Raw genomic sequence first — 26185 nt, forward strand, 5'->3', positions numbered from 1 at the left:
TCCTCTTCCCACCCCTGTCTCTCGTCCTTTGCCCGCCCCGCACAAAAACTCTCAATGCAGACCTCCCCTGTCAAGTCCTATCGTACCGGTACAAGGCAGCACCTTTACAATTATTGTAGCAGCCCGGGAACCCAGCACCCAGCACCCAACCAAACCCCCCCCCCCCGAGAAGATGCCGTTGCGGAGACGAAATTGGTTGAAATGAGCCATCGGTTATTTTCCATTCCTATCATGATCATTTCTGCCTCGATTCTTTGGTTTCAAACCCTTGTCTCGTTTGCAATTGAAATTGCATAACTTCCCATTCTCATGTGAAGAGCTGGTAAGACCAGAAAAACACACAGAATTCGACTCGAGACAGATCAGTGACGAATTCGGAAACAGCCTCGTGCCAAGATCAGGGTCCGGTGTTGAAACGAAGCGGTTGGCCCATGCCACTATACCAGGGCTGTACAATAGCATGAGGATGCCATTCTTCGCCGTAACATCGACTTCCACCAGATTGCCATCTTGCGTGATTACCCTTGGCACCCACCTTCACACCCCCCCTTTCCTTCTCGCCTTCCTTCCTACTCATACAATGGTACACACACAAGTCTTTTGGGGCGACACATGCCCTCTTCTTTCCTTCTTCTAGTTGGTGTGGGGGGTTTTTTTTTTTTTTTGGTTTTTTTTTGTTATTTTTTGGTGCTTCATCCCCTTGTCAATAGCGGAATTCTGAGCGTCCAACTTGGGTTGAGCCACTTACATATCCGCGCCCAACCCTCTCGATTCATACCGCCGGTAGTACCAACCCTGGCTGTTTTCAAAGGTTTGCCTCCCCGCTCACTGCACTGGTGGTTTTTTGGTGTTTTTTTTTTTTTTTTTTTTTCATTCCAAGCGCTCTCAACCAAAAAGGTTTAATGTCTTGTTACCGGGCCCTCTCCGCGCTTCTTGGGACGGGCGACACACTCCCTCCCCCCTTTCACAAGATGCAGCTAAATTGTCGAAGAGGCAGGCAGTGTCACTGCTGTGATTGGAGGGTAGGGCTGTCGGGTCTCACATACAGCATATGTCACCACTATCCCCTTACCGGTGCCGCCGACTGTGTGGAGGGAGGGTGTGAGATACGACCCCTGTCCGACCTCCTTTGGGGGTTTTCATCCCATCCCAACGGCGCCTTTGCTCAAGCGGTACAAAAGCATTACGCAATGTTGTACGTCGTCGTATTTCAAGCACAAAGAGAGACATATGCATACAAAAACGGACAGAGACACCGAGAGGCAAGAGAAACACACACACACAGAGAGAGAAAGAAAAAGAGAGAAGAGAAAGCAGCAAGAACAAGAGGTCAAGGGGGGTAGAGGTGGAGAAGATGGGGGGGGGGGTGTGCCAGCCCATATCGCCCTCCCCATGTCTCGCAACGCACCACACACATCCCACCGGCCGAATGTGGGCCGGACTGAAAGTCCCAGCACACCGCCATTCGGCACGAGGTTGTCACAGTCAACGAGCCTCTGTGTGATGACCCCTCCGCCACGGCCCCCGGGGCCACACAACACAGGTGCCTTCGCTCGCACGGACATGGATGTTCTCCTTTAGCCTTTTGCCGCTCCACAAATTCGCACTCGACGGGGGACGGCCTAAAATCCCATTAAATCTCTCAATTTACTCGGCTTACAGTAGGTGAGTAGACTAAAGCCGGCTCCTCCACCTCCTTCTCCTCCTTATGGGACGGGGGTCGACGACACGTAAGATACTATAGTACATGCAGCTAGCCTTAGCCTCGATCTTGTCGCCACTGCCTAGCATGTGTCAGGAACGGGTGCTTCTATTGCCGCTGCCACTATTTTGGTCCCTGGCGCCGGTGAGGTGAACTTTTGATCCAGTTCTTTTAGACCGAAATGCCGAGCTGTGATATTAATCGTGATTTACTTGAGAAATATCGAAAGGAGGACCACGTGATCGTACTGGCGAAATTTCTCAGCCTGAATGCGAGAGTTATACTACTCACTTCGCGGGATGAGATCGTCAAGTCAGGCGTACAGCAGTCGAAGAAGAGCCTAGTCAAGGGCAGTCTTTTCTAATGTGAACCACGGTCTCGTCTGTGTCTCGTCCCAGCTGGGCAGTTCCGGTGCGCAAGTAGGGACCTGGAACTGAAGGTTCACGCCAGCCCAGAGCTTGATCCGCTCGCGCAGTGCTGTTTCTGCTCCTTCACATCCCCGTCCAGTGCCCTCCCGTAAAAAATCACAATCTTGTCAAGACGTCGCGGGACACTGATCGACAGTGTGTCGTCCTGAGCTCAGCCCTAAAACATACCCGACCTCTTCTCGCCCGCGCGGGAGATCGTCGAGCTTATGCGCATTCCCTGATTGCCGGTAGGCCATTCCAAGTCGCGGTGTGCGCGCGCGATTCTTTGCCGTTTCTCTTTTTAATGAAAAGGAGGTCGGACGGGCGGCAGATCTTCCCCCATTGGCGGCACCTGGGCACCGGGGGGGGGGGGGGGACAGCAATGGGAGAAATAAATAGCAACACATGTGGTCGCCATTGCCACTCTCTTCCCTCACAAGCCACGTGCGGGAGCAAGGAGAGGTAGAGACCGGTCTTTGCTGATCGGCATGATCGTGGGCTGAATTTACTGTTTTCAGAGACGCTATTTTTTTTCACTTGACGGCGACAGGTCCTTTCATTTACTGACTCACGACGACAATTTGTCCAGCATATCATTCTTTTTTAGAATGCTAGCGCAACCTGTCCCGAGTTTGTAACAATAGTACAGATGATGGGGAATAGGGTTGCTGTTGTGTTTCAGAAGATCGTTTGTAGATTTCATCGTAGGACTTCAAAGGGACTGTTTGCTTTACAATACCTTATTATGGCCGCGTTCTAGTTGGACAAAGCATAATTAGATTGGATCGCCGCCGACAAATGCTGTATGAAATGATGAACTCTTTCTGAAAGTCAATATGTAACGTTTAATCAGAATCATGGACCAGGTGTAACAACTCTTGTTCCATGTGAGTTTCTTGTGGAGACAGTCATCATTACTTTATGTACAGGATTCTCATCGAGTGACAATGATGGGGCCTCTTCAGACGGAACCTGGATTGGGGCATTCAGTATAGGCAACTGATGCATGACGAAAAAGAAGGATATGGATCTCATGGGCGATGCAACTTTGCGACACAAAGCTTGTATCCCTGGTAGAACAGATCTCAGAATCTTCACATGCAGTTGATGCTCGCTTGTGAATAATTACAGTGAGGTTAGAGGCCTCCGAGAAGTAAAAGTACAAGATAACGGAAAATAAGCTCCTTGTTAATTTGGAGTCTATTTTAAGCCTTATTTGACAGTGATTTAGATGATGCAATTATAGCTCAGGTAAAAACGCTGAAACAGCCCTCTCCACCGCAGGCCAACAATGTGGAACTCAGTCAAAATACGGGCCACCAGGGTTGGCAATATTGATAAGCCCTGCAAGAGGTCAAGAGAGACATCCGGAAGTCACTCTATTGCCAAAGTTGTTGTTAGCTTCATCTTTCAGCCTGACTCTTGGGTGTTCAATAGGCGCAATTATTTACAGCATGACTGGTCTTCCGCGTTGCACAAGTTTTCCGTGAATCGGCACATCCATGGCTCGGGATGTACACAAACTTTGCGAGTGGCAGTCTCATTTATGTATAGATGCTCTCCCAATTCTGGCTTCACTGCTACAGCCCATTTGCTGAAATGCTATGATTACAAACTCGAACATAGTATTCCCATTTGGAGTGAACAGTGCCCAACAACATGTGCACAGGAGACGCTCGGAATGCCGAGACTCTTGAAGGGCCGATGGACCTGCCAATCTTGCAGCGATGCTTATAGTCTCTTAGGGCCAGTGCTTTGAGTCTTACCCATAGAGTCTTTCTTTCTAATTATAGGAGGGAATGCTGTCTGCTAAGAGTCTGGTCTCTTTCGTATGGGCATCAGATTTAGGCGAGGTTGTGGCTCAGAGCTGACGGAGGGCACAAGATGGTGCCACTTGAACACATCGCTGAATCTCCTGTACTCAACTGCAAGACCACAACAATAATAAATGTAGACCCTAGAGCATTCTGGAAGAACAGGGGAAGAAGGAAAACTCGAACATAATCTCCAGCAAACATTTTCTTCTCGTTCGTGATATGTAAGATGGATGGTGGCTCAAGGGTTTTATCCATCACCGAATGAGTCACGCTTTGGCTAAACGGGCTCCTCGTGGTGGCTCAGCTCATTTTCTGCAATAGGCTGCATTCCAACTCCCAACCAATCGGCCGCAGACATATTTCGTCAACAACTGATAATTATCTGCGTCTTCCTTTCGGTTCATGCCACGCGAAGCTTTCGACAATCCCACCCACAAAGGACACACCGCAGCATATCAACAATGAAGTCGCCGAAGATGATCGAGCTTGATGGCCGGACTGGCGAGGGCGGGGGCCAACTCGTGAGGATTGCCATCGCCCTTGCCTCAGTGACGTCCAAACCAGTCAGGATAACCAACGTGAGAGGCAACCGCTCGGGGCCGCGAGGAGGGGGTGAGCTGTACCATCATCCGAACCAGCATGCGTACACACTGGCTCACGATGATCATTTTACCAGGGCTCAAATCGCAGCACGTCACTTCGGTCGAGTGGCTAGCAAAGGCTACCAATGCCGACGTGAAAGGTCTCGATGTCGGCAGTAAGACTTTGGAATTTTGTCCCAAGCGCGGACCAGGCGACCTGCTAGAGAGGAACATCAAGATCTATGCTGAATCACCTGCCGCCAGTGCGCTGCTCATCTTACAGGCGGTCTTCCCCTTTCTCCTTTTCGCAGGCAATGAAAGTGGAGATCCTGTCGAGTTGACGATTTCAGGGGGCACGAACGTGTCCTTCTCGCTGAGTTACGAGTATCTGGACCAGGTGGTTCTGCCCACACTGGAGGCATGGTTCAGTATTCGAGTCCAGAGGAATCTCGAAAGCAGGGGTTGGAGCGCGGGGCCCAAGTCGAGGGGTTCTCTGTGGTTCAAGATTCACCCGCTTCCTCTGGGTACCACGCTCAAGCTAAAGGATGATGTCGGCACGAGCAGGGTTCACGATGATCTGGCAGTCCAATCTGTGGACGCTACCATCATCACACCTGCAGAGCTCCATGGCTCGCTAGAGAGCATCTTGAGAGAAGACCTCACAAATCTCTTTCCCCAGGCAGAGCTCAACTTCAAGCAGCCAGAAGACAGCAGACATGAGTCTCGAATCTACGTGCTCCTGGTAGCAAAATCAGAAACACTGCGCTGGGGCCGAGACTGTCTCTATAGTGGCAAGCGCAAGGGCAAGGGGCAAGAAAAGCTCTGCAAGGACGTCTCCAGAGCTGTGACGAAAGCTTTAGCCGACGAGCAAGCCGGGGTTGTGGATGAGTACCTCCAGGATCAGCTGGTCATATTCCAAGCGCTGGCCGAGGGGAGGACAAGCTTCCCAAGATGGACTACCTATAAGGACTGGAGCGAAGCTTGCGACGAGTCTATCAGTGGTGTTGACGAGGAACTTGAAAAGCTGCATATGGACGGCGGGGGGCTTAAAAGGGACAGGGTGAGAGGACCACTGGGTGATGTCGGAACCGACAGTACTCACACACAGACGGCACGGTGGGTGACTTCAGAGATGTTGGACCCGACCAAACTCACATGGTACAACAAAGGCACAGTCTGTGAAGGTATCAGTCTCGAATCAGGTTGCAGCAACACTCGGTAGACCTGTAAGCAGTGTGATGATTACGATAGGAATAAGACCTGTGCTATCGTTTTATTTATGATATATCGAGCGTTCGACTGCTCCAGCGATCCTGAGCCTCAAAGTAGTAGCGACTGCAAGCTCTCTGCTGCCAATGCATTCCGACACCGTATAGAATGCAAATCTGTGTGGCTCGCTGTATGGACTGTCTGGAGGTGACGGCATGGATGTGAGGCTGAATAAAGAGCTTCTCGAACACACCCAGCGTAAAGCAGTGCTAGCATCTCGTCCGAAGAACCAACAAAACAAGTATAGGAATGTCCATCTTAGGCTTGTAGTAAAATCGCAGGGTTAGGGGTATATTTACCCGCTTTTCCACACCACTGTACAATGGTCTTTAGGAGACCTTGATCAAGAGGCGCTCAAGAAAATATGTTTGAAATGATACTCACGTTCTAATAAAATTGCATTCAGCTAAAGAACCTGTCATTCTCCCTTCTGTTGCTGTCTTTATCCTTCTTGTTCTCACCTGCATTTCCTCCTTCCTTCCTTCTCTTTTCATGGGCAAAAGCAGCCGCCACGGCTAGACACATGACTAAGCCGGATATTCTGCGATAAGAGAAAACTTCCCGATAAAGCGTCCGTCTTGCAACCCATTCTTTGATCGCAATGCAACGGCAGTAATTTCATCAACGAATCGTCTACCTCCTCACATACATTCCACGACGGCCACTCTCCCCCTGCCATCCAACTTCGTCCAGGCTCCAGCATTCATACTCAAATCTGATCCAAGTCCCCTTCGAGGGCGTCACACGTCAAGATGGTGAGTGAGAAAAAGAAAAGAGCGTGCCCCGCCACACTCTGGTTCTCGTCCGTTCAATCCAGACAGGACACTGACAAATTTATCCACGCATACAGCCTCAGAATGAGTATATGGAGCGGCACACCAAGCTGCATGGTCGCCGCCTGGACCATGAAGAGCGCACCCGCAAGCGCGCCGCCCGCGAGGGCCACGAGGCGTCCGAGAAAGCCCAGAACCTCCGCGGCCTGCGCGCCAAGCTGCACGCTCAGAAGCGACACAAGGAGAAGATCCAGATGCGCAAGCAGATCAAGGCCCACGAGGAGCGCAACGTCAAGTCCGCCGCCCCAGACAACGACCCTGCCAACCCCGTCCCCGCCTATCTGCTCGACCGGAACAATCCCACCTCTGCCAAGGCGCTGAGCTCGTCTATCAAGAACAAGCGGTCCGAGAAGGCTGCGCGATTTGCGGTGCCGTTGCCCAAGGTGCGCGGTATTTCTGAGGAGGAGATGTTCAAGGTTGTGAGCACGGGAAAGAAGACGCAGAAGAAGGGCTGGAAGCGCATGGTGACGAAGCCGACTTTTGTTGGACCCGACTTCACGCGGAGGCCAGTCAAGTACGAGCGCTTCATCCGGCCTATGGGTTTGAGATACAAGAAGGCGAACGGTCCGTCCACCTTTTCCTTGGTGCCCTGTGCATGCTTTTAATGATGATGTTGAGGAGCGTGATCTTGGCTGACATGACAGTTCAGTAACCCATCCCGAGCTTGGAGTCACGGTGCAGCTGCCTATCATCTCCGTCAAGAAGAACCCCCAAAACCCTCTTTACACACAACTTGGTGTCCTGAGCAAGGGCACCGTTCTGGAGGTTAATGTGTCCGAGCTGGGTCTCACGGTGAGTTCAGGTACTCGAAAGTTTTCGAGAGATATCACAATCGCTAATGCACAATACAGACCACGTCAGGAAAGGTCGTGTGGGGAAGGTACGCCCAGGTCACCAACAACCCCGAAAACGATGGGTGCGTCAACGCCGTTCTCCTCGTCTAATACCCTATCTACTACTATCCTCGAGGTTGGAGAGCAGCGAAGACAAGAAAGAAGAGTGCATCACTGGGCGTTTGGAGTTTGCAGATCCAGAACTCATAAAATTAGGGCCTGGAAGAAATGGAAATACTTGTCAATTCAACTGTTATGTTTTTGCCTAGGCCCAGTATCTAGACTTGTCACATCCAGCCACCACTTTTGCATCGGCCTATTGCCGGCCCACTCTGCCGTCTTGCCGATCCTGATACTTCTAGCCAGCCTTGTCATTGGCAATCACTTCAACGGATACAGCCTCGCTACTCGTCTCCTCAGACGCGCCCACATCATTCTCTGGCGCGGGTTCCAAAGCCTTTTTCTGTCTAACAAGCAAAGTCAGCATTACTTTGGAAGAGTGCACCGAGTGTGAAGACACTTACTGTCGTTTGTGGATCACTATAGCCGCAATAAATCCAGCCCACAGTAAGAAGATGAAGACGAATGAAATTGGCCAGCCACGACGCCACCTTGGGGCACCGTAAGTACCTGCGGTTGGGAAGGCAAGTAATGGCACCCATATTTGGAAACTATTCAAGAGATGTTGTCAGTTTGTTGATATTGGTGCGGAGAAGACAAGACTGTGGGGGCCTACGTACCTGTAGCCAAACGTCATCATGGAGCCCTGGCAAAGGTATTTTTATCAGCTTCAAGGTCGAGAGATGGCGCCGCTGTCAGTCGGATGCTTCGATAACGTACCAGGATGAGAGCTCTCTCCTCTGAATCATCTTTGACAATGCTATTGACTGTCGAATATAAAATAGGACTTGCACAACCTGCAAATCCGAGGAGGTACCAGCAGACAAATCTACACCGTCGTCAGCCTGAATTCCGTGGACACATGATGAGACGCCACAGGGCGGGGGCGGACCTACTTCAGAGTCTGTGGCACATTCCAGATGATCATGATTAGGATCGAGAACAAGGTGAAGAATGTCTGAACGGAATAAATCGTCCAGGCTGGGTAGATGGCCGCCAGGGTGGTGCCCAGCCAGGATGCAACGGCGTAGATGGCAAAGTACGCCGTCGGCAGCTCGTTGATCTGGACGACCGAGAAGCCCTCGGCCTTCAGCCAGAGATTCATATATGACATTGGGTACGAGGAGATGATCATGCATCTTCAACCCTGATCGTTAGTGACTGGAAAACCTCAAAAGTTGGATTATTGATCTGGTCGAGGGGTCTCGGTTTCTCACATGTAGCAGAACACAAACACCCAGATGTGCCACCTCTTGAACGTTCTCTTGAAGACATCGAGGTTCAACTTGCCCGGCCGGCGAACACGGGCCCTCTCCAACCGAGCCTTGGCCAGCGTTGTGTCTTCCTCGGTGAGATAAAAAGGCCTCGGCGAGTCGGGGATGCCGGGGAAGATGAAGAAGCCAATCAGCGCCACGGGAATCGTGAAGATGCCGTCGATGATGAACAGCCACCTCCAGCCGGCCATGCCACCGACGCCCGAGAGGTTCGTGTACGCCGCGGCCTGCAGGTAGCCGCTGACCATCGAGCCGAGCGGATTGCAGATGAACCAGGTCCCTGCACGCTTGAAGAGCTCAGGACCCGAATACCAAGAACCGAGGATGAAGTGTGTCCCGGCGAAGACGGGTGCTTCGAACATTCCGACCACTGTTATGGGTTTATTCGAGAGGGATTAAAATCGGCTTGATGATAGATGGGCTTGGTGGTGCGTATCAGGTTGGAACTTACAGAAGCGTAGTGCGTATAATTGTTGGACATTGGTCACTCGACTCTGTGCAAATGTCGTCACCCCCCAGAGGACTTCCAGGATTGGCAACAGGTAACGAGCGCTGTAAGCCGTCAGTCTTCAAATTGCGAGCCAGATTGTCATAATGACTTGGATTCTCACAGTTTTGGGCGCGAGAGCAACAGCAACCCCGGGACTTGAAAGACCACATAAGCTGTGTAGTAGCAGACATTGAAGTAATTGAGCTGATTGCCATAGAGACTGAAGTCTTCCTTCAATCCGGAAGTGTAGGCGTTGCTGATGTTTGTCTGATCTTCACAAGGTCAGGGTCAGCTAACCGGGTCTTCAATTTGAAGCTCGCTGGATGTCGGTTATCATAAGTACCAAGATATTTGACGAAGACTGTGAGGCATCTGGTCAGTAATTATGCAGATAATCCAGTCACGACAAAAACGGAGGTAGTACTTACAACAAAGACATGCGAAGACAAGAATCGACACATCCAGTTTCAACAGTAACCTGAATACTTGTCAGTATAACGATGCAAGCACAACCTCAGCAGGTTCACAGCGCCATGACTTACTTTTTTTCGGCTGTTGAATATTCGGAGGGATACCAGTTGAAGATTTCTTTGAAAAGTTTCCATGGCGATAATTTGGTCATATCAGGACGGCCTTTCGGCTCCTCATTAATACCTGACTCGGACATTCTTGGTAATTCTCTTGCAGCTCTGGCTGGCTGGCTGGTTGGCTGTCCTTTCGTACTGCGAGTGAATAAGCTCAAAGAAAGCAATGCAACTCCGGATCACCTTTGCTCATAACTTCCAATTTATCACAGCATAAAAGACAACGCTGTGGAAAACTATTTTGATGGCTCCAGCACCATGCATACTAGATCCACACGCTTTGCTGTCGCCATTGATAGCACGGCCTAGGTGATTATCACGATTAGCCATGCTGAGTGTGGGCGACGAATATTTTGGCCCTTGCCTAGTCGATACTTGCCTTGCGGTTCTTGTGTTATTTTCGCCGCAAATACCTGCCGCTAAAGTGATGTTGGACCAGGCCTGGATTGCGTGCTCTGTTCGGCTGTCGCTCTGTTCCATCCTCGCTACTCCCTTGTGATATTGCCGTTAGGATCTGATTAGTTGGAAGTGTCTTCTTGCACATGGCCCACAGCCGACCACCACTGTGTATAATATTAGACCCATCATAGGCTCAAGAACAGATTGTTTTCTTTGGTCCACTGTCCTTTCTGCGAAGATGAAGGTGACTGATTGGAGTGCCCTCCCGAGATCCAGAAAATGAGGTGCTCCTCAAAGCAATGGCGTGCTCGTCTCTCCGCACGAATACAGAACCACCACAATCGAAACCCCGCGTTGGACGGGATACCTGTCCAGGTGTTTCCCGAAACCCCCAAAGATGTTGTTGAAGTGCAACGTAGGGCCGATATTGATGTGTATTTCCATTGGCCGTCACGGGAACATCACGGACTTGGGAAGGAGGGAGGGGCTAAGGGTGGCACATGCGAGCATGCTGTCGTGATGGGTCGCGCCCTTGAAATAATGAATTTGTCAGAATCAAATTGAATGCCACGTATTGCGTGCCCGTTAGTAGCATGCACCGAGGTGTTTTGCTGGAAGGGGCATATCAGTCCAGCCTCAAACGTATTTAGTCTTCGAACGCTCTCTGATATCAGGACGTCACTAAATCCAGTGAAGCTGTAAAGACAAAAACTTGCCCAAAAGAATCTTATTTCTCTAAGTCTGGAAGATGCCTGGAAGAATCATTGACACATATGAGCAGGTCCCAGTGACCAAGGAAGACTGTAAGTTATACATAGTATTGCTCCTGATTCGAACAAGTAATTGTACCCCCGCTAATCAAAATTGCATCTCAGTGGACTGGGCGGAGCTCATCACTCTCGATCTCAGCAAGTTCGACCAGCCAGGCGGCAAGGAAGAGCTCGTTAAAGAGCTGGATCACGCCGTCACAAAGGTCGGCTTCTTCTATGTGAAAAACTTCAACATCTCCCAGGAGGAAGTTGACAGGCAATTCGCGCTCGGTCGAGAGTTCTACGCTCTCCCTTTGGAGGAGAAGCTCAAGTATCACGATGAAGATGCCCTGGTTGGAGGCAACTACAATGGATATCGCCCTGCTGGTACCAGAATGTGAGTCAACAAGAATTCCACTGTGTTGCATGTTCAAGAAGTTACTTATTTATTCACCTCATCTAGTCTCGGGAATGGCATCAAGGATAACATCCAGGTCTATAACATCCCCAAATTCGATGGCTACCATCAACGACAGCAGCCCCCCGTGCTCGAAGACAATATCAAGGAGATTGAGAGATTTTCCCGTGTAAGTATAGACTTATCAAGCCATCTCCATGAGAAACCCTAGCCTGACACACGGATCCATTTTTAGAAATGCCACGATGAGGTCGTCGTCAAGTTGTTGAAGCTGTTTGCTCTTCTTCTTGAGCTGCCTGAGGACCAGCTTGTCAAGGACCACCAGTATGACCTCCAGGGCGAAGACCACCTGAGATACATGCACTATGCCGCCAGATCTCCCGAGGAGAACAAGCAGGTTGGCCAGATGTATACACCAGGCCACACTGATCTCGGCTCCATCACTCTTCTGTTCCGCCAACCAGTCTGCGGTCTCCAGATCCTGAACAGCGAAGGGAACTGGAAGTGGGTTGTAAGCAATGCTGTCTCGGGCGCTGTCTCGGGCACGTCTTTGCTTATTGGACCTGAAGCTGACTCGGACCGTATATTAGAAACCAATGGACGGAACCATCACCATCAATACCTGCGATGCCTTGACGGCCTTGACGGGTGGACTCATCAAGTCGAGTATCCACCGCGTGCATGCACCTCCTCAGGACCAAGCGCAGATCGACCGTCTGGGTGTTTTGTACTTTGCGAGGTCAGTCCTGCCCTTTTTTTCTTCTCCAAAGCTCACATCCTTGCCTGATCTGACACTTGTGAGATTTAGGCCCAACAACCATGTCGTTCTGGATCCGATCAAGAACAGCCCTCTCCTGGAGCGTCTGGGCAAGACGTCAAATGTCTTTACTGAGCTCGGACAGCACCTGACCACGGAAGAGTGGGTGAAGATTCGCCAGCAGCAGCAGCAGAGGAAGAAGAAGGGAGCTCAGGTCTCTGCCGATGGTAAATATGTGTATCCCAAGGAAGATCTTGAAATTCTTCCTGGTCTTCAGGCCGAGATCCATAATTGAGGCGATCGGAAGTTTCGAAGGCAGCAAGCACTGGTCAATGATTAATTTTTTTTTTTTAGCCTTCGCACCGCGATAGTAGATAAGTATGATTCAAATGAAAATTGAGACCACCCCTCCCCCCTTTCCTCTTCAATTGATTCATTTAGAGACGAGGCTACACGGGCATGCAATGAAATGTGACGTGCACATAACTGGGAACACATGACAGTCGCCCTTCAGTCGAGTACTGATGCCTAAGTAGGCAACAGCGACGCAGAACTTGGTCAACATTATTATGCAACAAGTTTGATCAGCATTTATAAAAGCTTCCAAGTTGTCAACGCTCGCTGGTGCTCACGTGAGCACTTTGGGTGACCATAATGATAGTAGCATATCACCAGGGTTAGGTGTGAGGTGCCAGAATTCCACAGCTTATGACCATTGAGGCTGTGGCTCAGTCTGCTTTCCAGGCATTAGGCATTAATCCTGTTCAGCCAAATAGACCAGCAGCAGACAACACCTTCCTTCTCTGGAACAAACTATACTATGCTTACTAGGCTTAAGAGGAGCCGGAACACTTTTGAAATCAACTTTTCTCTGTTCAAATCAAGACACCACACCATGACAGCAGATCGACTCGTCGCCAGGCTGACCAAGCGGCAGCTCGAGGACTACACACCCAGCTCCCAGCCTTACTACACCTTCATCGACTCCAAATGGCAGCCGACTGATCCCAACACGCGCACCACCGCGCCGGCCACACACGCCACACCGTCTACGCCCATCACCGCCCTCCGCCTCATCACCTGGAACATCGACTTCATGTCCCCCCAGCCTCAAGCCCGCATGCGCGCAGCCTTGTCCCACCTGCACGACATCCTCGTCGAGAGCACCACCCCAGAGACAACAGCAACAATCATCATGCTCCAGGAAATGAAGCAGTCCGCCCCTCTGGACCTCAACAACCCGCTGGCGCACGAGTGGCCCCCGCAGGTGTCCCACAACCTCGGCCAGATCGCCTCAACAGGCTGGGTCCAGGACGGGTTCCACGTCAGCGACCTCACGACGCACACCTGGCGGTGCCCGTACAACAGCGTGACGCTCGTGGACCGGCGGCTGGCCATCAGAGACGTGGCGCGGCTGCCCTTTGTAAGCGAGTTTGAGCGCGAGGCTCTCTTGGTGGACGTTGTTGTTGTTGTCCGCAGGCAGCCCTCGGAGGACCAGGACGAGAGTGCAGAGGATCACGGCGAGGGGCCGGCGGCGGTCGTCAGGCTGTGCAACGTGCATCTGGACTCTATGGCTGGGAGACCCCCGCTGCGGCCGATCCAGTGGAATGGGTGTGCCAAGTTCTTGCAAGACGAGGCAGACGGGGTCGTTGCTGGTATCATCGCCGGTGATTGCAATGCGAACTCGAGGCTGGATGAGACTCTGCCACAGGAAAATGGGTTCAAGGACGCGTATCTCGAGCTGGGAGGGAGCGAGGGCGATCCGGATGGATTCACGTGGGGCCCGCAGAGCAAGGATACCAGGTACCCCCATAAGAGAATGGACAAGATATGTTTCTGCCAGGGCGACGAGATGGACCCTCAGAAGGCTGTTCTTCGAGTGAAAAAGCTCGAGAAGGTCGGTGTGGGTGTCAAAGTGCAGGATGAGGAGGCCCGGAGGGGGCTCGAGGAGGAAGGCTATTTCGATTTCGTCACCGATCACTACGGTCTCATGGCAGATTTCGAACTCGGAGAGTCATGGAGGTTGAGCACAGGATCATGAACCAAGAATAATTAGTTGTAATGAAGCCTCAATCAAGCATTTTCAGCCACAGCATTCTTTCTGCCTGAGGTCCAGTTCCCTCTGTGACCTCGAAATCTCCACACTCTTGTTCACGCTTTGCTTGGAAGACGGCACATCCAGCGCTGGGTTCTTCTCGAAGAAATTCACCGGCTTCAAACCTACACGGAATATCTCCACCGGCATCACTGGCCAGTCTTCTGGTCTTGGCACATGCGTGAACGAGAAGGTACACCAGACCACGCCCTCACCAGGCCCAAGTTCTCTCTTCCTCGCAGCCCACGTCCGCACACCAGTCCCACCGGTATGCTGCCACGGAAACTCGCCTGCCGGGTAGAGCTCATCCTCATCGTGCCTGGTGAAGTAGAAGTGATGGTCTGCAAACTCGGCGCGCAGGGTGTGCATGGAGCCTGGATCAGCCAGCTGCAGCTGCGTTGGAGGAACCGCAACTTTGTAGCCAGGGGGCTTGTGTGACGCTGCGTTCTTGCGGTTGGGATTGACAACCTTGACGGCACGGTTCAGCTTTGCGTCGAGGTCAAGGAATGACTCTCGGTCGATGGCGGTCGACTCCACACCAAAGGCAACGCCATAGGGATTGGCTGCTGCGTTCCAGCCATGTGCCTTGACGTCTTCGTACATGATTTTGCTCTCGTCGTAGGAATCGATAGCAGGGTCTAGACGTAGGCAAAAGATGTGTTGATGTATGGGGGCCATGACACCTGGGGACACCAGACTTCCATAGTTCATATCATGCTCTACGCTCTGATCTGCTGGTACGAGGGACATGATTCCTGTGGCTCGAACTTCGTAGTGAATATTCGCCGCTGTGTCAAAGATCCACTGCAGGATATACTCATAATTCGAGATGGTCATGATCTGGGTGCACATTTGTCAGCTTCTGTGATTTTCTTCCCTTGATCGCTTCACATGCGCGACTCACTGTTTGAATCACCAGCTCCCGATTCCTGGTCACCTCAGCACGGCCCGTGCGGTAATTCGTGTGCTTCCAACCGATACCATTATCCACTTCATGCATACATATAGCATTTCTCAGTGTGAGTGGCTTGCCCTCGTGGTCGTTCATCCAGCGGTCGAAGTATCTGATGGCACCGAGGCAATCACAGCCCAACTCGAGATCATTCGATGTACAGCCAGCGCCCCCCTCCCCCAGATCGTACGCACTCTTTCGGTGGTACGGCACGCGGGGGTCACCATATGGCACCGTCATCTCGGCAAGAGACAGGCGGTAGAACGTAGGCCGGCCATCGTAGGTGATATCTCGCAGGACCACGCCCTCGCGCCAGTTGAAGTCCACATGGAAACGCCACTTCTGCCACTCGACGACTTCATCTTCGGAGACGCTGAAGCTGACACCCTCTGGCTGGCTGATGTGAATAGGCTTCAGGTCATCTCGCAGCTTGGGCTGCAAGTCTGATGCGTATTCTGCATCTGGGTTCCGCTGCCATGTCCGCTTCGCCGCCGCCTCCTCATTAACATAAATCTCCTCGGGCGTCATCGGCAGCCTGTCGATGCGGATCACCTTCATGGTGAGGTCGTCGACCACGACGGAGAAATCGAGAGGGTGAGCGAAATGGTTTGAAGATGGGTGGTCTCGGGCTGCCGGGTCTAGAGACTTGAGAAACATCCACACTTGGTACTGGCGCTTCTCGGGTGTGGCAGACTCGGTACCGTAGGGCCAAGGCTCGGGTTGGACAACGGCGCCTTCTGGGAGCTTCAGTCGGGCGATCTCAGCCTGGACAAGCGGGTCGTTCATGACGATGTCTTCCAGCCTATACATGTCGAAGTTGGTCGCCGGCGGGTAGCATGTTGTGCCCAAATCGCGGCTCTGAAAGGTGTCTCCAGTGGAGAGGTCGATGATGTCCTCAAACACAGTGGGCTCCCCTTTGATCTGATATGAGACATACGTCCTCCGCGGCGGGGCTGAGCCTTTGCCCTGGATGAAAGCCACGCATTGCACACGGGGCGGCTCCTTGATGCCGATGGATCGGAACAAGATGTCTCTGCCTTGGTACTTTTTGCGAATCGTCTGGCTCGTAAACAGCACCTCATCAGGCTGCAGGCTCAGGAATGGATGACGTGCTGCCATCGCGAGCTGGTGATCAGAGGAGCGTCGTGTGCTGCCTCTGCTTACTTACTGCGAGGGCTTGGAGTTCCTCTTGGAAACCTATCAACATGTGAAGGCCGAGAGGGGGTTCGTGTCGTCAGGAAATATGATCTCAAGTTGGCGCCCCACACGGGGTGTCGTTAGTTTTGAGCATGCATCCTTTCCCCGCTGTGTGGCAGGGAAGGGGCGACTCTTGCCGTGAGCACCGTCAGTCACCAAATAATACGGCGACTTGACAAGAGGTTCAAAACTTGAGGCTTTGTCCACTTACATACTAAATCAAGTACTCGGCATGCTTCCCTGTCTCTTCTGGTCAACTAATGGTTGACGGTTTGCTTAGAATATAGTGCACAGATGGATCCGCTCTGAACTCATCTTTGTCTGGGACCGTGATGATAACTCTCACATATTATCTCAATCATATGAACATTGGGGAGAGACAAGTTATCCGTAAGTCATCATTAGACAGTCGCTGGACCGTGGATCTGACGCTTGGATGTTCACTGCAAGACAAGTTTGGGAGCCCGACATATGTACTGCATTTTTGCTCTTTTGATCTATTGAAGTCTAATAAACTATTGCCAGGAATCTGCCCTCACGATGCGCCCAACTGAGAAACAATACCTATGAGGCGGTTGACAAGCTTAGAGCTTGACAATAACCTTGTTGGTGGCGGCTGTCTCCTTCTCGTCGTTCCAAATGTTGATGTCCCACTTGGGCTTGTCTGCACCGGGTTTCGTCGTCAGCACCAGATCGTAACACGCGCACACACGCACACACGCAGCCATGCAGCGTGAAGTTGTGATTTCTCTCCTTCCTGTTCAAGGATGTTGCAGTAATGTTGTGGAACTTACACGTCAGGGGAACATTGAACCGCATGGGCTCCTTCTCGCCAATCTCGTTGATGGCCTTGACATCCTCATCCGTGATCTTGATCTCCTGGAAGTTCTGGGCGATGCGGCTGGGGGTGACAGACTTGGGAATGACGCTGTGGCCACCAACCTGCGACCAGGCCAGCACAACCTGGGCGCCGGTGGCGTTGTGCTTCTCGGCAATCTTGGTGACAACGGGGTGGGTGATGAGCAGGGGCAGGTCGAAGCTGTTGTTGCCAAAGGCGCTGTAGGCCGTGATGTGGATGTTCTTCTCCTTGCAGTAGGGGATGAGGGTGTCGTTCTGCAGGAGGCGAGGGTGCCTCTCGATCTGGTTGGCCGCAGGGACGACACCGGTGGCCTCGATGAGGGTCTCGATGTGCTCGACGGTGAAGTTGGAGACGCCGATGTTCTTGGCCTTGGACTTGGGCAGGGCGATCATGGCCTTCCATGTGTCGACCAGAGAAACGCCGTTGTCGAGCGCGACCTCGTCCTCCTTGCTGGCGTGCTTGGGGAAGAGGACCTCGCCGACGTCGCCCTCCAGCGGGAAGGCCACGGGCCAGTGGATGAGGTACAGGTCGAGGTAGTCGAGCTGGAGCTCGGCGAGGGTGTCGTCGAGCGCCTTCTCCACGTGCTCGGGCCGGTGGCAGTTGTTCCACAGCTTCGAGGTGATGAAGAGATCCTCCCTCTTGATCCCAAACTCCTTCATGCCCTTGTGGAGACCCTCGGCAACCTCCTTCTGGTTCTGGTATATCTTGGCCAGGTCGAGGTGCTTGTAGCCTGCCTTCAGGGCCTCGTAGATGCCGACCGAGACCTCGCCGGGGGCAGATTGCCAGGTGCCATAGCCCAGAGTCCTATGACGCGAAAGAAAGGCGGTGTCAGCTCAAAAACCTGCGTGATCATGCAAGACGTGGGTTGAGTGGCGAGGAGAGGAGGGGAGGGGGGTAATTGGGGGTCAGTTAAGATCAGCGGAGGATGAAGCGAGCGCGGGGTTCTTACGGGATCTCCTGGCCAGAGATAAGCTTGACCTTGTTTCCAGAACTCATTTTGGATCTTAGTTGAAAGTTGTTGGAGGAATGGAGAAGAAAGGGAGACAGAGCCTTTGGTAGATTTGATACTTGACGACTTTGAAAGAAAGAGAGAGAGACAAAATGCAAGAGGAATTCACGCAAAAAAAAAAAAAAAAAAAAAGCAGAGCTTGGGTTATATACGATGGGCGTAGGACACGTTTTATACCTCAAAAATGAGGGGTTCGTCAAATGACGGCATACCTGCCAGTGTAGGGCCCATATTTCTGGTGCCCCTCCCCCTCAATTTTCTCTTCTGAGCTTGACAAGCTGTTGAAAAAGGCTTCCAGGTCCCACCCTGCCCTACAATGCCCCAGAATGCCACCTCGACCTCACCGGCCAACCCAGCTTTTCATGTTGGGAGACCCACTTTCAAGCTGCAGCACCAGCCTGTCTTGACGTCTTGCATTCGTTGAATTCACCCTTGTTTCCGTATTGCGGCTAGTGCTAGAGGCTCAATGAATGGTTTTTGCTGTCCTGCGGCAATGTGTTCGAGAAATTTGCATCGACGTCTAGACTTGTCAAACGTGAGGATTGGCGGGCTTCTCCAGTGGAAATGCGCCATGTCTTGGGTGTGACCTAAATCGGGCATCTTTGACCCGAGCCACTGCATGATTTTTTCCGGCTGTTGTACTGCACTTGATAGGATCTCTCTCTCTCTCATGCTAGACCGAATATGCTGCATCAAAGGTTAGGGAATATCGGATAGTAGCATTGTCTTGAATGTGTTGATGTTTGAATACCTTTTTCACACATGGGGAAAGCATCCAGACAAGGTACATGATGCGATCGAATCACAACCCTGGGGGGGATGGTGCGGGGGGCAGCCCTTGCCAGAATGCATTGAATGCCATGCAACCCAAGCACCAGATGACTCCTTGATTACCACTGCGCTGTCATCTTTGTGAAGTGTTTTCAGTTGCCATCTTTGGCTTGGTCCCTCTGTAATTCAATTGTTGCTCTAATAATATTACATCTTGACAGTTTGCACCGGATGAAGAAATATCCGGGTGATAGTGACTGCCGTCCCTCAACATGTTTGTCTCTACATGGGTAGCAAAAAAACTAACGACATTCTGTGTAGTTGTCGGAAGATCTACAGAAACATATTCTCCATGATATGCAAGTTTTCTCAAAATGTTTCATGCCATGTTGAGATTTTCCGGCCACTATGAAGCAGTTCTTGCAATTAGCCAGGACAATTGCATAACAGATGATATGCTTCAAGGGAAACACTTTCAGGCTTACATAATCGACATGCCTCATTTATCCCTTTCCTGCAGCATGAAGTTGATCTGAAAAAGTGAGCCGAGTCCCCACTTACCCCCTATAGACCCCAGTCTGCTATATTTCCCGAAAATGTACAAAAGATTGACTGGCACGCCCTATACAGCATGTGGAAGGGGTTGGCATCTTTTCTCATTTGATTACCGAACGAACATCAACGTGTCTGTAGACTGCATCTCTTTCCCGACTCGGTATCTCTGTTGTTCATGATAAGCACACCTAGTCTCTCATTTGCACGAACATCAGCCAGCGCGTTTAGCACGGAGATGGCGGCTGCCAGCCTGTGATGCCGAGGAAAGTGAGAGAGAGGAAAAGCCTCAGTGCGCGCTGTGGGCTCTGACCGGACGTACTATTGCACCATAGCACATAGTCTTCCAAAAGTTGCCGGGGACAGAACGGGATCGATCCAATTGGTCAAGGAACTAGTACCCGGAGTCCCGTCAGGATCATGGCCACGCTTGACACTGCCGTTGGTTGGCAGTACCCGTAGTTTGATCCTGCAGATCAATCATCCTTATATGTTTTTTTTTGAGCCAACAACTCCGCAGAGGGGAAGTTGGTAGCACAATTTGGGGCGTTCGAATCCTTTTTAGGTTTCTGCTGGAGGTAATGTAATTGCACTGCCCGAGTCATGAACCTTGATAAGATTGATTGCAGAGCATCCTCCTTCCAGAATCCTGAGCCTAATCCATGGGCGCGAAAAGACGTCAAAGCATAAAGTACTACGTAACAGCATACCAGTCCGTGGTCAACGCGCAATAAGTATACTATCTTGGTAGGCTCCCCGGGCGGAGGGGCGCGAAGGAAGAAAAAAGTTTATCAGAGTCATAGCAGACGTGCACCTGGCCTATATGGCCGCGCCTGGTCTCTTTCTAAATGCCCCTGAGGAAACCTGAGCAAGTAACGTTTGAGCTTCTGCACCCGACCTGTCACAATCACTACTTAACTGTGGGCCTGCTTGGACCCATAAATTCCTTCGACAACGCAAGTATCGTTTGACCTGGAAAATTCGGTAGGGCCCGCTGAGATTGCAATCCACTGCCACGTACTCGCCTAAAAAGCCAGTGTTTCTTTCTCGAGTTAGCCTTCGGGGATCGCGCTGTCTTGTGGGCAACCACGCGACATTCAATATTCTACTCCCAATCTCCTAGTTCTTCCCTGGCCACCAGACTAGTTTTGATCGTCATTTCAAAGGATCCTTAAACATAAACATCGTCGATATCGACTTCAGGAGGAGCAACTGAACGCTCATCCTCTCATAGACGGAATGACCCAAGCCATCTCATACCCTCGATTCGGAGACATGGCGCTGCCGACAGTTCACCTCACCTTCGAGGGTGAGGAGTTCCAGAGTCTTTACCAGAAAATTATGCCATGGTTCAATTATCGCGTGAAACTTCCAATCAAACCACTCCCATCCATCGCAGAACGACCTCATATCAAGACGGACCGCCTGATTGTCAGGCCCATCATGCCAGAGGACCTGGAAACTTTTCATGCACTTCGCTCGGAGCAGGAGACTCAGTATTATTGTGAGCAGTCTCCCATTTCAGCCATTTCATGTGAATCGGGTGGCTTCTCAGACGTCGGCTGTCATTTCTGAAGGATGAGCAGAGAAAGGAACCAAAAGCCCTTGAAAGACACCACGCAGTGTACAGGACGACAATGTCATTGCTAACGACTCAATCCCCCGTTTCAGCACCTACGAGGGGTCGGGCAGACCGTGATATAGAGGAGACGCGCAAGTTCATCGAGAACTTGCAAGCACCCCACGACATTCGTCACTGGTATTTCGGTGGTTTCCTGAGCTCTACCGGCGAAATGATTGGCGAGGCAGGATTTCTCGACTGCGTGGACCTCCCACGCTGTGGTTGGCCTGAGGGAGAGATATGTGTGAAAAAGAAGTATTGGCGTCAGGGATACGGCACAGAGCTCATGGACGCCGTGTTAAATTCGTGGTGGGATCTGCCCAGGGCCGAACGGAGGCATCAACTCATTCCTGTGATCTTTGGAGACAACGTTGAGCCAGGGGCCAAGGTTGTTGAAAACGTAGCTTTGTAAGTTTTTCACCCTTCTATTGAACTCATCTCGTCTCCTCTCAGCCACAGTCAGGCCTCACTGCCTATGATGAGCTGGTGGGAGCAGCCGACACATCCAGGACTGCCATACTTCTCCCCTTCCCAGATGCAGAACGTAGACTGACCTGATAACAGCACCTGGGAAGCAAGTAACGAAGCTGCTACTAAATTTATAGCCAAAGTATGTACTTCGAGATGCAGACCTATCATGCCAGTGTCCGTGTTTTGTACTGACTACTTATGCTGCAGATATTCGACCAAACTCCTGTCGCGGTAGATGGCTTTTACGAGGTACGTTGCTCATTGTCTCTTTTTTCCGTTTCAGACTATATCTCTTTACGGTGCTGCGGTCGTTCTACTCTTGAGGCTGTCTTTGTAATTCACAGCTGATCTGTATGTCACAGGACTGGGAACGAAGAGATGGAAGAGAAGGAGGTCTGGTAAGGTGGGCCGCAACTCTCGTAGTGAATCCACGTCAAATCTGATTCGGAGCGATACGAATTGGCTGGGCCAGGAAAGGATAAAAGGATCATACTTTCTTCTAATTTGCTCTCTGAGACTGCTCTTCTTGGCGTCTGAGTAATTATACCTTACCTAAATTTCATTAGATTCTATTACCTCGTCTAGTGAGGCCAAAAGCCAAACGATTCGATCTAGGGTCTCGATTCAACAAGCGTCTCGTGGGGTTAGCTTTGTCCAGCTAGTAGTGTGCCATAGTCCGATACGGTGCATCTGCAACTGTCATTGGGGCTAAAAGTCTCGAGCTCGCGTTTCCCCGAGTTCAGCATTTGGGTCGCTTGACACCTGTCAAGTCTCGGTTCAAGGGTTTCCTTGCGGACTTCTTGTGGAGACTATCGAGTAAGCTTATAAAATAATCCACAAAAAACGCATGGCCTCAGAAAGAAGCTCTAGTACCAGAAAGCGAAGATCATGCGCCCGTGGAATACGCAGAAGCTAGGTAAATACGTGCTGATATTTGTGCTACGATGCTATGGATACGAGTTGTGAGAATATTTTAGTGTGCCAAGCCGAAAGCACTCAACGTCTTCACTTAGCTTAGTATATCTCTACAGCCCAATGGCCAACAGACTGGCTTCAGGTCACGCGGCGCTATTGTCCAGCTCATTGTGTTAGGGCTGATACTTGCTCAAAGAGGCTAATAGGCATGTGTCAGGTCGGAGTGCCTCTGCTTAGCAGGTTGCTGAGTACTGGTTTCCTTCACTTCTTTCAACTCAGCTGAAGTGGTGAGAGATTTATCAGTAGCAATTGTAAGATCTTGGACTGACTACGCGTTGGCACATACCTCGTAATTACTACTTTGATCCGAACATCTGCATCGTGAGTTTTGTATAAATCAAATCAGTTGCCCCGTTTTGAAGCACAAGTGAGTCGTGAACGGTACCACCACCGGCAACATATCATTCTGCAAACAACAAAACAAAGCTCTTCCATTATGAAGACCTTTTTTGCATCTCCTCTGGCTTTCCTTGCCATTGCCTCTGTTCAAGCCTTTCCTAGCACTCAGGACCATGTCGATAAACGCGATGCTCCTCAGCCCGTGTCACTGATTTTCCAGGGCGGCCCTGCATCTTACAGTTTGAATATCACAGCTGATGGAGAGGAGTATTTCACTGGTAGGCAAAGAAAGATTGCGCAGCCTCATAATAAAGTCCCCTGCAATATCACCTGGACTCTCTCTGAACTCTCCCAGTCATGTCACAAACAGGCCCGGGAAATTGAGGGAACGGGACACTGTATACACAGTGACCTTTGCTCACACAGCAGTTTCACTATAGATAATGACCTCTCGGTCAGCCTCATCTTGTCACCAAACTATGACCCGTACCACTATTGCACCTTCAAGACTGCTAGTCAAGTAGCCTTCGCACCGTCTTTGGTGCAGCGCCCAGAGGACCTCTTTCCCATCAACGAGATTGCAGTTGGACCTCCGCAACCCATCATCTCTGTCAAATGTAGCGGCGTGTGCCTCGGAGTGTACGGTAAGTTGAGCTATCTGAAGTGTATTGCAGCATGAACATGTACCTTCACATGACTGACCACTTTACGCGCGAAAATATAGGAGAATGTTACAATATCCAAGGACAATATGTTGCGCCCTGCTGCAACGGCTTTTGTGCTGCGACCAGATGCCGTCCGTGGAACGAGGGAAGCAGTTGAGACTCGGATCAATCCAGTGCTATGGAACTTGTGTCAAGGGATTGTAAGATCAGGGCGAACTGAAAGGGAAAGGTGTGTGCAGAAAGTTGAAGGTGAAAGGCAAGAATCGAACAGCGTGATATGCCTTATAGTCATCAGATAGTGGATCTGTCGAAACTTTTAATTTTCAGTCTGCACTTAATTAAACATGTTTTATCTCTTCGTGACTAGGATAGATCCATGTTTAATTGCAGTAATTACTTGAGTATGTAGGTAAGCTTTTCAGCAAGGGGTCAAACCACCATGATAGACTTCTCCTTGACTTTGGAAAATAGCGCCATACCCTCTCCATTGCTTGGTTGAGAGAAGAATACACCGACGCGGAAAAATGTGTCACTTGTCTTAGGAACAGGGTAAAGCACCAGTCCGTATGCCACTCTGTCGTTTCCGGCCCACTCCTCACGGCCCTCGGCGCTGCCCAGCAGAAGCAGCGATATATCCTTCCACAGGTCGGGTGGGTCAGAGCCTCCAAGCCAGTCCACAGCACAATTCAGCAATGGCTTCTCCCTGTCCCCGACCCAAGTGTCAAAATCATGGCAGAATGGCCCAGGTAACGGACACATCCTCGTCATGATTGCCAGTGCGCCACCCTCTACCTTCCCACTGAGGTAGCGGCCGGGCCCATCTTCAGCAGCCTTGCCCTCGATCGCCTTGCACTCAGGACGGTAGTCGTCAATATAGCTGGCACTCCCGTACGGAAAACAACCGTGATCATATGACGCCTCACCGAAACTGGCCATCCGGTCTCGACTAGCCCAGCTCCAAGACGGGGCATGATACGCGTTCGATCCGCTCAACTGCTCTAGCAGTGCAGTCCAGCTGGGGGCAACGTTCACACCGACACCCCAGTATAGGCCACGCCAAAGGTCTTTCTTCCACAGGCCTGCGAGATACTCGTCTCCAAGGAGATTGCCGAAATATCCAGCGAGACCAGAGATGGCCGGGAATCGGTCCCCTTTATATGTGAGAAGTCTGCGAGAAAAGTCCGCCGCTACATTGCACCACTCGTTGTAGGCCATCTCTGATGTCCAGCTAGAGTCCAAGTGGTCCACCTGGAAAAAGTCCACGCCGTCTTCTTCGTCGTTATCACTTGAGTGGCCGAATGTCTCGGATCCACTTGGGCAGATGAAGTGGATAGCATTGTTGCTGAAGACAACAATTCGCTTGGACAGGGCGTATTCCTGGTAGGTCCAGCCGCGCCGAGCCCAGTTGCTGGTTGAAAAGTCTTCATACATTGCGCTGTATCTGATTGATTCCAGTGACCTGCTATCAGTTGTGATGATGCCCCTGTAACGAAGGCTATACGCTCCGCGTACTCTAGGGTCCAGCTTCGACTGGAAAGGGATGCTCAGTGGTGCGGGCTGAACCCGCAGGAACCCTTCAAGGCAGGATCTAGAGGACAAGGCGCATAGAGTACAGTACGCCTCACTGTATATCTTTCCCATCATCTTAGACTCTCTTTCCCAATCTTCTGCGTCGCCCTGGATGATGCAGAGTGCATCTATCCATAGATAGGCAATGTTGAGAGCCCTCGTCGCTTGAATAGCCTCTTTGAGCACCCGCGTCATCTGGGACTCTGCGATGCCTTCCAGCATGGTTTCTATTGTCGACTGCTTCGTCTTCAGCTGGCATCTGGCCTCTTCTGGCCCTCCCCAGCAGTAGCTGAGGGCAGCGTATCTGAGGGACCGGGGTGGCCGAGCGAGTTTACGGGCATCAACGAGTCGAGGAGGGTCACAGTCAACACGAACCAGGCGAGATGGTACGAATTGTGTTTCTAGCACTGGGTGACAGACCGTTGAGCAAGCCTCCAGCTTGTTCGTGATCCACGACACAGACTTGGTGTCCAGCGAATTGATCGGCGTGGCTTCGAAATTATCGATGCGAAGCCAGCTTTGACACGCATCTGTGTAATTAATTCTTGTTTCTCAGTCGAGACATCTTGTGATTAGACCAAGCATACAGACACGTACCGTCTGAAGTCGACTCGATTGTAAACCTCAGCCAGTGGCTTACATTGGTGACTAAACCCAAGGATTAGGGTCAAGGTCCAGTGATCAGGGCGTGCATCTCCAGATTTGATGTACCATTATCTTTCTTCAGGCATAAGTTCACGATCAAGAGAGAAAGACCAAATGGGCAAACCATTGCTCGCCAAATGTACTGCATCGTCAGAGCGACCTCCGTCTCGCTGCCGCGGTCGAACCCACTCCGCATGAGGGCGTGGTGGACATCCTCAGACTGAATCGTTTC

The 26185-nt window shown here is 51.2% G+C and overlaps 10 protein-coding genes across 10 annotated transcripts; 6 read left to right on the forward strand and 4 right to left on the reverse strand.

The window, feature by feature from the left end:
• Positions 1 to 4330: 4330 nt before the first annotated feature.
• On the forward strand, positions 4331 to 5782 carry M406DRAFT_355188 (EPT/RTPC-like protein). The gene is made up of 2 exons (XM_040923105.1): positions 4331 to 4538; positions 4603 to 5782. Exons 1-2 carry the CDS (start codon positions 4388 to 4390, stop codon positions 5727 to 5729), a joined length of 1278 nt encoding a protein of 425 aa, XP_040780104.1. The 5' UTR covers positions 4331 to 4387; the 3' UTR covers positions 5730 to 5782.
• Positions 5783 to 6429: 647 nt separating this feature from the next.
• Positions 6430 to 7911, forward strand: M406DRAFT_355189 (TGF-beta-inducible nuclear protein 1). The gene is made up of 4 exons (XM_040923106.1): positions 6430 to 6531; positions 6627 to 7173; positions 7259 to 7401; positions 7461 to 7911. Exons 1-4 carry the CDS (start codon positions 6529 to 6531, stop codon positions 7551 to 7553), a joined length of 786 nt encoding a protein of 261 aa, XP_040780105.1. The 5' UTR covers positions 6430 to 6528; the 3' UTR covers positions 7554 to 7911.
• Positions 7912 to 8198: 287 nt separating this feature from the next.
• Positions 8199 to 9948, reverse strand: M406DRAFT_251504 (MFS general substrate transporter; the record flags this gene model as incomplete). Its single annotated transcript, XM_040916768.1, has 8 exons — positions 8199 to 8391; positions 8459 to 8701; positions 8780 to 9206; positions 9288 to 9388; positions 9448 to 9598; positions 9670 to 9687; positions 9755 to 9804; positions 9869 to 9948. 8 exons carry the CDS (start codon positions 9946 to 9948, stop codon positions 8199 to 8201), a joined length of 1263 nt encoding a protein of 420 aa, XP_040780106.1.
• A 1109-nt stretch (positions 9949 to 11057) lies between these two features.
• On the forward strand, positions 11058 to 12528 carry M406DRAFT_249871 (Clavaminate synthase-like protein; the record flags this gene model as incomplete). Its single annotated transcript, XM_040916645.1, has 6 exons — positions 11058 to 11112; positions 11185 to 11455; positions 11522 to 11645; positions 11712 to 11987; positions 12067 to 12215; positions 12285 to 12528. 6 exons carry the CDS (start codon positions 11058 to 11060, stop codon positions 12526 to 12528), a joined length of 1119 nt encoding a protein of 372 aa, XP_040780107.1.
• Positions 12529 to 13128: 600 nt separating this feature from the next.
• M406DRAFT_251364 (uncharacterized protein) lies at positions 13129 to 14274 on the forward strand (the record flags this gene model as incomplete). The annotated part of the gene is made up of 2 exons (XM_040916763.1): positions 13129 to 13695; positions 13738 to 14274. The coding sequence occupies 2 exons, from the start codon at positions 13129 to 13131 to the stop codon at positions 14272 to 14274; spliced, it is 1104 nt and encodes a 367-aa protein (XP_040780108.1).
• A 42-nt stretch (positions 14275 to 14316) lies between these two features.
• On the reverse strand, positions 14317 to 16399 carry M406DRAFT_327551 (uncharacterized protein; the record flags this gene model as incomplete). The annotated part of the gene is made up of 2 exons (XM_040920220.1): positions 14317 to 15168; positions 15233 to 16399. 2 exons carry the CDS (start codon positions 16397 to 16399, stop codon positions 14317 to 14319), a joined length of 2019 nt encoding a protein of 672 aa, XP_040780109.1.
• A 662-nt stretch (positions 16400 to 17061) lies between these two features.
• On the reverse strand, positions 17062 to 18332 carry M406DRAFT_63094 (uncharacterized protein; the record flags this gene model as incomplete). Its single annotated transcript, XM_040924817.1, has 3 exons — positions 17062 to 17141; positions 17272 to 18140; positions 18286 to 18332. 3 exons carry the CDS (start codon positions 18330 to 18332, stop codon positions 17062 to 17064), a joined length of 996 nt encoding a protein of 331 aa, XP_040780110.1.
• Positions 18333 to 21009: 2677 nt separating this feature from the next.
• Positions 21010 to 22203, forward strand: M406DRAFT_63095 (uncharacterized protein; the record flags this gene model as incomplete). Its single annotated transcript, XM_040924818.1, has 5 exons — positions 21010 to 21172; positions 21340 to 21697; positions 21854 to 21899; positions 21968 to 22009; positions 22105 to 22203. 5 exons carry the CDS (start codon positions 21010 to 21012, stop codon positions 22201 to 22203), a joined length of 708 nt encoding a protein of 235 aa, XP_040780111.1.
• A 1052-nt stretch (positions 22204 to 23255) lies between these two features.
• On the forward strand, positions 23256 to 23896 carry M406DRAFT_234725 (uncharacterized protein; the record flags this gene model as incomplete). The annotated part of the gene is made up of 3 exons (XM_040915995.1): positions 23256 to 23352; positions 23515 to 23718; positions 23799 to 23896. Coding segments are annotated over 3 exons (399 nt in total), but the record flags the coding sequence as incomplete, so codon positions are not given.
• An 833-nt stretch (positions 23897 to 24729) lies between these two features.
• M406DRAFT_243083 (HET-domain-containing protein) lies at positions 24730 to 25503 on the reverse strand (the record flags this gene model as incomplete). Its single annotated transcript, XM_040916196.1, has 2 exons — positions 24730 to 25160; positions 25353 to 25503. Coding segments are annotated over 2 exons (582 nt in total), but the record flags the coding sequence as incomplete, so codon positions are not given.
• Between the last annotated feature and the right edge of the window lie 682 nt (positions 25504 to 26185).

Source organism: Cryphonectria parasitica, assembly GCF_011745365.1.
Source record: "Cryphonectria parasitica EP155 unplaced genomic scaffold M406scaffold_2, whole genome shotgun sequence".
Classification (NCBI taxonomy): Eukaryota; Fungi; Ascomycota; class Sordariomycetes; order Diaporthales; family Cryphonectriaceae; genus Cryphonectria; species Cryphonectria parasitica.

Bases quoted from the DNA above. Each gene is read 5' to 3' on its own strand.
- M406DRAFT_355189 (XM_040923106.1), top strand. The intron at 7,174-7,258 runs GTCCGTCCACCT...ATGACAGTTCAG, and splicing joins GAGATACAAGAAGGCGAACG to TAACCCATCCCGAGCTTGGA. The intron at 7,402-7,460 runs GTGAGTTCAGGT...TGCACAATACAG, and splicing joins TGTCCGAGCTGGGTCTCACG to ACCACGTCAGGAAAGGTCGT.
- M406DRAFT_355188 (XM_040923105.1), top strand. From the start codon at position 4,388: ATGAAGTCGCCGAAGATGATCGAGCTTGATGGCCGGACTGGCGAGGGC. The intron at 4,539-4,602 runs GTGAGCTGTACC...TCATTTTACCAG, and splicing joins CTCGGGGCCGCGAGGAGGGG to GGCTCAAATCGCAGCACGTC.